Raw genomic sequence first — 9,440 nt, forward strand, 5'->3', positions numbered from 1 at the left:
CATTAGAGTTAGGTTGTCATCAGCAGTCGCTAGTCTGGGTTCTGCATACCCATGGTTAGGGGTATCCTAAGTAAGTGCTGATGCAGATAGTTGCAGTTTCTCAGTTATTCTCTCTCATGAAGCAAATGGTATCAGTCTCATCGCCTCTATGCATCTGCTGACCTCTTCCATGGACCTCTTCTGTTATTATATATACCAATTCTTTCTCTAGTACCGAATTGCTTTATTCGGCCTAGAGAGGCTCAAAAAGCAGCAGATGAAGCTAAAGCTAGGTTTGGACACATTGATGGAGATCACCTCACATTGTTGAACGTCTACCACGCTTTTAAGCAAAACAGTAAGTGATCATCCTTTAATCTTCCTCTTTTGTTTGTAGTTGCTATAGAAAATTAAAATTACCGTAACTAACTTGGTCATGTAAATTCTCACAGATGAAGATCCAAATTGGTGCTATGAAAACTTCATCAACAATAGAGCGATGAAATCTGCAGACAATGTTAGACAGCAGCTAGTCCGGATAATGTCAAGGTTCAACCTGAAGATGTGCAGCACTGATTTTAACAGCCGCGACTACTACATCAACATAAGGAAGGCCATGCTTGCTGGTTATTTCATGCAAGTGGCTCACTTAGAACGCACTGGGCATTACTTGACAGTCAAAGACAACCAAGTATGTCAAAACAAATTCAGTTTATGTTGTTGTTTCCATTTAAACTTTATTTCTTTTGTTTTTAATCTCATGGTTAAATTCTTGGTTGGCAGGTGGTTCATTTGCATCCATCAAATTGCTTGGATCACAAACCTGAGTGGGTAATCTACAACGAATATGTTTTGACTACCCGGAATTTCATCAGAACTGTGACAGATATTCGCGGTGAATGGTAAGTTCTTACATTTTCTTTGGTTATTATCTCGCTGACGATTTCATTTCTGATAAATTCTTCCCTTTGACATGTGTATTCACAGGCTAGTAGACGTTGCTCGTCATTACTACGATCTTTCTAACTTTCCCAACTGTGAAGCCAAACGTGTCCTCGAGAAGCTTTATAAGAAGAGAGAAAGGGAGAAGGATGAGAGCAAGAACAGGAAGTGAAAGGAGAATCATGTTCTCATATGTCAAAGGAGAACCAATCCATAAGAATTATGTCCTTATATTATAATTTCTTGTTGACCAAAAAGATTCTAGTGATTATCGTTTCTGTAGGTGTTGAGTTGAAACAGTTATTTGCATTTACTCGAAATGTTGTTCTTTTTAAGAGCTATAAAGATTCCCATTGCTTGTCTCTTTCACGTTTATCTTAGAAAAATCTGAAAGAAAAATGACTACTAATATTTCACGATTTAGGAGAAGATATGACTTTCAGATGTGATTTGACAAATCTGAAAGAGAAATGCGTTCAAGACAGTTCTACTTAACTTAAAGTATGTTTTCTGCGAAGATACAGAGAACTAGATTAGTCTCAAACACCTTTGATCTACAGCTAGCTTATTTCCATGGGGCAGGGACAATTGCACGAAACTCCTGGTCTACATTCTGAACCTTTAGGTCAAGAACCTCGGCATGAGACTGCATCAGAGCTATCTCCTTGTCTAGTGCCACTTTAGCTTCCTTCATCAACACTTCTTGTCTCTGCAATTCAACAATATCTTGTTCATACTTCCTTCTTTTGTTGTCATTCTCTGTGATCTTTTCCTCAACAGCTTTTAACTCTTCCAACGCCGATGTCTGGCTTTCTTTAATGAACAAAAGCTTGGAGATCCGAGACCGATGCGTTGTAACATTGAATCCGTATTTCTCTAGCTTGAGAAAACACTCGTCGATCCTGTTAATCGAGCTTATAGGATCGTCGACTTGTAGATTGTTGACTTTCTCTAACAGCGCAGTGAACTTCACCATTGTACCAATGGCGTCTCCTTCACGAAACTCTTCTTCGCTCTCTAGCAGTGGACTGAAATGTGGATACTGTGGCACTGCTTTGAAGACCTCCATTGATTCAAGGACTTCCCAAAGCGGTGACTTCTTTACAAATGGCAGAGCCATTGTGGACTCGCTCGCTGGGGGAGTTTCCACAACATCGACATGCTTTTCCACAACAGAATTAAGACCTGGATCAGGAGTCGGAGATACGGATTGCCCTGAGGAATAAGATGAAAGAAAAAACACAAAATAATGAGAACTGAAAGCTAAAAGAGCATCAATTGTTTCAAAGACGTGTATAATCCAGCCAGACCCGATGATGAATTTCCACCGTGGATCCATGAAGCGAGAGGCCTATTATCATCAGACATATAGGAAAGTTCAATAGCCGAAGCCTTTAAACCATTACCAGCCACACCTACAAGTTATTATGCCAAAAATGTTTCAAGATTGCATACAAACAAATGCCGCTAACTTATCCATTAAAGTTAAAGACAACATACCAGTCTTCTGCTTAGGGTCTGTGCTTATGAACTTACGTGGCTGTCCTCTTTTCCTCTTATTAACACTCTCTTTGTTTTTTGTCTCCTCAGGTGCCTACGTAGAATCAATAGGATGAATGACCTTTAAAGTGCGATGTTTAACAGTGCCACTAACTAACTTTCACCTTTGGAGAGCCATTTTGATTCTTCATTGCCTGAAGTTTCTTCCTCGGAGATGTTTTTCCTTGTGTTTTGACTGCTGGTTTCGTCAGAGTAGCTGCAGCTATGCCCAGGACCACCGATGAGTAAAACTCTTTTGCTAGAAACAGTAACACGTAGGTTCAATTTATGACACAAACAACTTCCAATAAGAATAACCATCATACACGTGTAGGTAAAGAACTTCATAACACTTACTTGCTGGTATCTCCGGTTGGCTTGTGACTGGAGTGTTCTCATTCATCACAACATCAGCCAAATTACTCCCTAATTCTCTAGGTAACTGCTCCAGAAAACACATAAAGTTAACCGTTATTACCCAATACATGTCACTGGAGAAAGATGGCTTCAAACAAGTTCAATTCTCTAAAGAAGTTTAACACACACTGATTCAACTTAGGACTGTTAAAGTAGAGTGCAACTTAAGATAGAGATGGCATGGACAGGGAGGAAATATCTAACTCACATCAACAGTTTCGGAGTGCGGTACTTCAGTAACAGTGACAGATACTCTACCAGCCTCTTCAACATTGGAAGAGGCAGGAGGAGGATTCTGCATAGCAGCGTTAGAAGTGCGTGTCGCCCTTCCTGTAGCCAAAGCTGTTTTCTCTTTCAAGGCAGTTCGAACAGTTACCCTTATGCGGGTTGAAGCAGCTGTTTCTTCTTCAACTGCATGGGAACTCTCTTCGCTATCTGAAACCTAAAAAATTTGGAACACAAAACCTGATTTTAATGTACTTTTCTCCCAAAAGAAAGGGGCAGCTGTTTCTTCTTCAACTGCATGGTGTTTTTATGTAACAAAAGAAGTGAGTACCTTTTCTTCTTTATGCCAAACTCCATCTTTCCATTCTATAGAAGGTCTTAACTGCAAAAGGCTAAACTCCTTGGTCTCCTTGTTTGGCCCCAAAATCACTGCGTAACTCTTCCCAGAAAGAACTTTACTAACAACACCCGGACACCAACCAGACTCGATAAGCGCATCCACATTCTCCATCAATTTGTAATCTTTCAACCCACAAGGCGGTGGTGAAGGTCGGATTTTGGAATAAGGAAGGCTAATCTTGTCGCAGTCGACCTTTTCATCACTCGAAGCCTTCAACTTCACCAGTAATTTCCCATCGTCGTTCTCCTTAATGGCTATAGCCGGAGCCCAAACATCCCCCAAATGGGCCACCTTAGTTCTCGCTTCTACAGACTTCCCAGCGCTAAAATCTGACCCAATCAATTGCTTCAACAACAACAACAACAACAAAAAAGAGGATCCTTTAGTGTGATACCAACGAAGGTTACAACTGTTGAATCAAAGATCAATGAAGAGGAAGAAAAGAGACTTACTTGTTTCTCGCATCGGAACCACTCATCACCTTTCCAAACCAAATGTGGACGCAGATCTTTCCGTTCAATCTCGATTACATCAGGTTCGAATCTGAGATACACCAAGAAACGACGATTTCCCAACACTTTAATCACCGAACCGGACCACCAGCCACCTCTATATGCAGCGTCGATGACGTCACCTTCCTCAAAATCGACCTCTGGAAACGGATCCGGCGGCGGGAGTGGACGAATCAAACGATGCACGGTGGTTTGAATCAACGGAGGAGAGTAGTCTTGCTTGAGGAGAGGGAGAGGATCCAAGTGACGAACAGAGAGCTTCTTCCGCTTCGATTTAGCTAGATTCTCTTCAAGCATGACACGATACCATACAGTCCCAGTAACATACTCGCAAGACGAGACCTCAATTTCAGAACCTTTAGAAATGGACAATTTCTCTTTTCTTCCCGTAGTTATCAACATGCCTTCCCTCTGAAAAAAAAAAAAAGCCTAAGCAAACAAAACTAGTCTCTCTCGTCTAGTCGTAAGAACCCTAGAAGACGACGACCTAAAGATAAAAGTGAGAGAGAGAGAGAGAGCTCGTGAAACCTTGAAAAATGCCGCTAAGATTAGTAAGATTTGAGTGTGTGTTAAAGATATTCCTTCCATTACTACATTAATTATTTTTGGTAAGATCCTATTAGTGCATTATTAATGTACAGTGGAAGATCTCTATTATGGTAGTTTAGTGAAGTAATTAATAATTCCGTGTACGGGAATTGTAGCTGTTTGTATTTGTTTTAGTGCCGTTCATCCAATCCGATTTGTGGATCTGTTATAACTTGGAATTTTCTGTAAAAAAACAATACTACTACTAGACTTTTTCTCTTAAAACGAAATTTTCTACTAAACCGCAAAAAATTATATAAAAATGTCTTCACTTTGTTCTCGTACGGATTCAGTACTGTTCAAATTTCGAAATTATATAAATAAATTTAATAAATGAAGAACCTAAGCGAAATTGGAATATCCGCCGAAATTGGGCACAAATTTTTATAAGCGTCTGAATTTCAGGATGAAGAAGAAAAAAAAACTTGTGAATTCTTAAGAGCGAAGAACAAAGTATGAAGTGATGATATAAGTTTGAGACGAAAATAACAAAAGAGAGACGATAGAAGAAGACAGGACTCTCCTCGAATAGAAAAACCAAACCGCATATTGATAATTGCTCTCCCCTAAGCCTGCATTTAATTTAATCACGCATTTAGTTTTAGTCTTTAACAATCAGTTTTTCACTAACAGATTTAAAAAGCTGTGAACTTTTTATATACCTTGTTTGCAATGTTGTTAGAGAGCCAGTCAAGTCCCTCATAAAGCCCTTCTCCGGAGGTAGCACATGTGCTCTGTATGTACCTGTTCAATTGATGATATGACATTAGTTCTTTAAGCTATCAATGTTACGGCTTAGGTATCTGGTTTGACTAATCAATGGATTTGGTTTAGTTATCTTTTTGGCTCACCAGTGTCGTTGGCGGAGAGAGTGAAGCCCAAGCTTGTCAGTTATCTCAGCGGCGTTCATAGCGTTGGGAAGATCTTGCTTGTTAGCAAACACAAGAAGCACAGCATCTCTCAATTCATCCTGCACAATTCAAAAGGAAACAAAACAATGACTCCTTGCTTCATCATGTAACTAGCGGGAGACAGAGAGAGATATTTGTCTGGGTTTTTACTTCGTTCAGCATTCTGTGAAGCTCATCCCTAGCTTCCACAACACGGTCACGATCATTGCTGTCCACCACAAAGATAAGTCCCTGGGTGTTCTGGAAGTAATGCCTCCACAATGGACGAATCTGAATTGAGCAATTGAAACCAAATTAATGTTATAGTGGAATAGCGAGAGCGTAATTCAGCAATAATGGGGCAATTCATTGAGAATCAAGGATTTAGGTTAAGTAATTTCAGAACGCTAGTAAAGGAAAATGTAATAACAATACCTTGTCTTGACCCCCGACATCCCACACGGTAAAGCTAATGTTCTTGTATTCCACAGTCTCCACGTTGAAACCTAGCAAAAACCAGTATTGTCAATTCAACTGAACTAAAAAAAATTAAGTACTCACTCTGTTAATCATACACAAAAACAATTGAGTCAGAGATGAAAACACTTCAACAAGTACAAATACTAAATTGCAACTGTCTAATCAACAACATCCAAATTCGAATTCCACCATAATCCCTTGCAATAACAATGTGTCAATTTCCCATAATTACATGCGAGAAAGAAGATGCAAAAAGCCAGAAACTCACCAATGGTTGGAATTGTAGTCACGATCTCTCCAAGCTTGAGCTTGTACAGGATCGTAGTCTTACCAGCAGCATCGAGACCAACCATCAGGATACGCATCTCTTTCTTAGCAAAGAGTCTGCTGAACAACTTTCCAAAGGACAGCCCCATTTTTTCAAGCCTGTTACAGTGTTACCACATTATATCTTCAGTCTAAAAACACATACTCATTTGCAGCATTCACACAGATTCAAAGCAGTTTTGATTACAAACTCACTCGGATCTCATTCGTATCAGGATGTATCGATCAAACAAACAACAATATTAAACAGTAAGAGAGATCTAAATTTAAAATTCAGATTTCAGGTGAACACCCGATCTGAACAAAAAAGAACAAATCTAGATCACTTTGTATAATAATCATGCAGATACAGATCTATGATCCCAAAGGAAACGAATCACACAAAATCATGTCACATCCATAAGGAAATCAGACGAATACGCATAGATCTGGTGACGAGGAATCACGATCGCGAGATACAGATGATCGAGTAAGCAAATAGAGATTGGTCGAAGAAGCGAGACTTACCGGAAGAGAAAAAGCAACGCCGAAGAAGAAGACCTAGGCTTACACTGTCGCCGATGGTCGTCCAAAGAACAAGAAAAATGGTCTTCGAACGTGAGAGGAGATTCGTGGAACGCAACAATTCTCTACTTATTGCCCAAAAAAAACAAATCAGAATTATTTTTCGCATCGTCAATTGTAAATAGTTAACTATATTAAATATAAGTTGGTTGATTTAAATAAATTGCGGGGATAGCTCAGTTGGGAGAGCGTCAGACTGAAGATCTGAAGGTCGCGTGTTCGATCCACGCTCACCGCATATTTTTCTTTTATTTTTGTTTAATTCGCATTCTGCTAATGGGCTAGATAAAACATTACATTCAGGCCCATATTAAAACACGATTTTTTAAACTTTGGCCCATATTAACCATTTACAATTTACAAGTTGTACGGAATCATTTTAATACTCAAACATAGTCGATCGGATCTAAAGATATGCGGTTATTATTATTTTTTTTTTTAGGATTTTTAACAATTATATAATGCAACTTGAAATAGTATTGGCATATAATTAAACATTTATAATTATTGACTTACAAGTTACAACTAAAGAATTTGACTTTCTAAGGACTAAGCCAAAGACATGGCTATATATATACAGTATATAAAAAAACGCTTAGATCTTGAATCTTGATTAAAAAAATTTCTAGACAGCAATAATTCAAACGAAATGGATTACGTTGTTTCTTCTCTACGATGCTTCTTCCTAACTTTATGTATATCTCTTTTGGTTTGCTCTAACTCGGTAATTAGTTCCAAATCAAACAAGAAACCTATATTGATAAACTTCGGCGACTCTAACTCCGACACCGGAGGAGTTCTTGCTGGCGTTGGTCTTCCTATCGGACTCCCTCATGGCATCACCTTCTTCCATAGAGGCACTGGTCGGCTTGGAGACGGTCGACTCATCGTTGACTTCTTCTGTGAGTCCCATTTTTCTAAATGTGTATACGTCTTATGTACATACGTGTGAATTTACAAGAGGAAGTTGGTTGGATAATATATATGATTAGGTAAACATTTAAAGATGACATATCTGAGTCCATATTTGGATTCACTCTCACCAAATTTCAAAAGAGGAGTCAATTTCGCAGTCTCCGGAGCCACCGCTCTTCCTGTCTTTTCCTTCCCTCTTGCCATTCAAATCCGCCAGTTCGTCCACTTCAAAAACCGTTCTCAAGAACTTATCTCTTCCGGTAATTGAAATGTCACTCTAACAGTTTATATCAACCTCATATCAATATATTACTTAGAAGATATATGTGTTCATGTTGATAGGGAGAAGAGATCTTATTGACGACAATGGATATAAAAACGCATTGTACATGATCGATATTGGACAAAATGATCTTTTACTTGCTCTATACGATTCAAATTTAACGTATACACCCGTTGTCCAGAAAATACCTTCCATGCTTCTAGAGATCAAGAAAGCCATACAGGTAACTTTTATTTATTCCACGAATTTTTTAGATTTTTACATATACGTTAACTGTTGTTAGTCCCAAAACATATGTTTCATAAAAAAAAATATGACTTCTTGCTCTTTGGTGCAAATGGGGTCACTTGCTTAAAAAATTTTGGTTGACTCGTAAACCATTACGGCTGATTTGTGATTTGGTATATTGTGTATTGAAGACCGTATATTTATACGGAGGGAGGAAGTTTTGGGTACATAACACAGGCCCATTGGGCTGTGCACCCAAAGAATTGGCGATTCACCCGCATAACGAATCAGATCTTGACCGGATTGGTTGTTTCCGGGTTCACAACGAGGTCGCAAAAGCCTTCAACAAAGGACTCTTGAGTCTCTGCAACGAACTGAGGTCCCAATTCAAAGACGCCACTCTCGTCTACGTTGATATTTACTCCATCAAGTGCAAACTCTCCGCCGATTTCAAACGATACGGTGCGTATCGCTTCGCATCTCCTTTACATATGCGTTTTAATTTGTAATGCGAGATAAAACCGGTTTTGATTGGTTTATTTGGTAATGCGAGTTTCAGGATTTGTGGATCCGTTAATGGCTTGTTGCGGTTATGGAGGAAGGCCCAACAACTACGATCGGAAAGCAACTTGTGGTCAACCCGGTTCAACTATTTGTCGTAATGTAACCAAAGCTATTGTATGGGATGGAGTTCATTATACCGAAGCTGCTAACCGGTTTGTTGTTGATGCGGTTTTGACGAATCGGTACTCTTACCCAAAAATTTCCCTCGACGGGTTTTGGTAGATCAAATTATTAAAAACAAATTCATCTATATTTAACCGGTACTGGTTTGCAAAGTTTGTTTCTCACTCATAAAAAAACTGAAAAATAAAGAGGATTATTATATATGGAAAAATCTTAGCCGTTCATTAATCTCATATTAATTGGTCTCTGTGATGAATATGACTAACGATTAAGCTATGAAGTGAATGTGTTAAGTCAAACTATGACTTAGGAGCCACACAATTATCACCATTTTTGGCTTCATTTCTTCTTACAAATTAAAAATTCGATTTCCGGGTGATTATAAAACTGGAAAATAATAGTTTTCCTCCTGTTGTCATTTGTATTCCTTCGCGAAGACGATGATTTACGCTGAACCTAGACTA

At 38.8% G+C, this 9,440-nt stretch overlaps 4 protein-coding genes and 1 non-coding gene across 7 annotated transcripts in view; 3 read left to right on the plus strand and 2 right to left on the minus strand.

Annotated features, from left to right (window-relative positions):
* LOC104699648 (probable pre-mRNA-splicing factor ATP-dependent RNA helicase DEAH2) overlaps positions 1-1,283 on the plus strand; it is a 5,867-nt gene extending 4,584 nt beyond the window's left edge. For both annotated transcript variants that reach the window (XM_010414987.1, XM_010414986.1), the window contains exons 5-7: positions 432-670; positions 763-881; positions 967-1,283. In XM_010414987.1, coding sequence (XP_010413289.1) covers positions 432-670; positions 763-881; positions 967-1,093 — 485 coding nt within the window. In that variant the 3' untranslated portion in view covers positions 1,094-1,283. The remainder of the gene's footprint in view (positions 1-431; positions 671-762; positions 882-966) is intronic.
* LOC104699649 (DUF724 domain-containing protein 7-like) lies at positions 1,310-4,586 on the minus strand. 2 transcript variants are annotated; one of them, XM_010414989.2, is made up of 8 exons: positions 3,955-4,586; positions 3,434-3,847; positions 3,086-3,319; positions 2,818-2,902; positions 2,586-2,677; positions 2,422-2,515; positions 2,232-2,336; positions 1,310-2,136 (listed from the first exon to the last, which is right to left on the minus strand). In XM_010414989.2, the coding sequence occupies exons 1-8, from the start codon at positions 4,414-4,416 to the stop codon at positions 1,487-1,489; spliced, it is 2,136 nt and encodes a 711-aa protein (XP_010413291.1). In that variant the 5' UTR covers positions 4,417-4,586; the 3' UTR covers positions 1,310-1,486. The 2 variants fall into 2 exon arrangements, with proteins under 2 accessions (XP_010413291.1, XP_010413290.1); XM_010414988.2 differs by having other exon boundaries at positions 2,586-2,719; positions 3,955-4,585.
* Positions 4,955-6,913, minus strand: LOC104699650 (ADP-ribosylation factor 1). The gene is made up of 7 exons (XM_010414990.1): positions 6,807-6,913; positions 6,241-6,398; positions 5,928-5,998; positions 5,664-5,783; positions 5,454-5,572; positions 5,265-5,346; positions 4,955-5,174 (listed from the first exon to the last, which is right to left on the minus strand). Exons 2-7 carry the CDS (start codon positions 6,386-6,388, stop codon positions 5,169-5,171), a joined length of 546 nt encoding a protein of 181 aa, XP_010413292.1. The 5' UTR covers positions 6,389-6,398; positions 6,807-6,913; the 3' UTR covers positions 4,955-5,168.
* TRNAF-GAA lies at positions 7,029-7,101 on the plus strand. Its single transcript has one exon. It is a non-coding gene; the product is annotated as a tRNA-Phe (tRNA).
* Positions 7,478-9,103, plus strand: LOC104699651 (GDSL esterase/lipase At3g62280). The gene is made up of 5 exons (XM_010414991.1): positions 7,478-7,765; positions 7,856-8,038; positions 8,121-8,284; positions 8,481-8,751; positions 8,849-9,103. Exons 1-5 carry the CDS (start codon positions 7,513-7,515, stop codon positions 9,073-9,075), a joined length of 1,098 nt encoding a protein of 365 aa, XP_010413293.1. The 5' UTR covers positions 7,478-7,512; the 3' UTR covers positions 9,076-9,103.

The sequence above is a fragment of the Camelina sativa genome, chromosome 7 (assembly GCF_000633955.1).
Source record: "Camelina sativa cultivar DH55 chromosome 7, Cs, whole genome shotgun sequence".
Lineage (NCBI taxonomy): Eukaryota > Viridiplantae > Streptophyta > Magnoliopsida > Brassicales > Brassicaceae > Camelina > Camelina sativa.

What these genes read in the sequence shown, in the direction of transcription:
- LOC104699650 (XM_010414990.1), bottom strand. Translation starts at nt 6,388, where the DNA reads ATGGGGCTGTCCTTTGGAAAGTTGTTCAGCAGACTCTTTGCTAAGAAA. An exon ending in GACTACAATTCCAACCATTG is followed by an intron (nt 5,999 to 6,240) that starts GTGAGTTTCTGG and finishes GGTTTTTGCTAG; the next exon opens with GTTTCAACGTGGAGACTGTG. An exon ending in TTCACAGAATGCTGAACGAA is followed by an intron (nt 5,573 to 5,663) that starts GTAAAAACCCAG and finishes TGAATTGTGCAG; the next exon opens with GATGAATTGAGAGATGCTGT.
- LOC104699651 (XM_010414991.1), top strand. Translation starts at nt 7,513, where the DNA reads ATGGATTACGTTGTTTCTTCTCTACGATGCTTCTTCCTAACTTTATGT. An exon ending in TCAAGAACTTATCTCTTCCG is followed by an intron (nt 8,039 to 8,120) that starts GTAATTGAAATG and finishes TCATGTTGATAG; the next exon opens with GGAGAAGAGATCTTATTGAC. An exon ending in AGATCAAGAAAGCCATACAG is followed by an intron (nt 8,285 to 8,480) that starts GTAACTTTTATT and finishes TGTGTATTGAAG; the next exon opens with ACCGTATATTTATACGGAGG.
- LOC104699649 (XM_010414988.2), bottom strand. Translation starts at nt 4,416, where the DNA reads ATGTTGATAACTACGGGAAGAAAAGAGAAATTGTCCATTTCTAAAGGT. An exon ending in ATCAAAATGGCTCTCCAAAG is followed by an intron (nt 2,516 to 2,585) that starts GTGAAAGTTAGT and finishes GATTCTACGTAG; the next exon opens with GCACCTGAGGAGACAAAAAA. An exon ending in AGACCCTAAGCAGAAGACTG is followed by an intron (nt 2,337 to 2,421) that starts GTATGTTGTCTT and finishes AATAACTTGTAG; the next exon opens with GTGTGGCTGGTAATGGTTTA.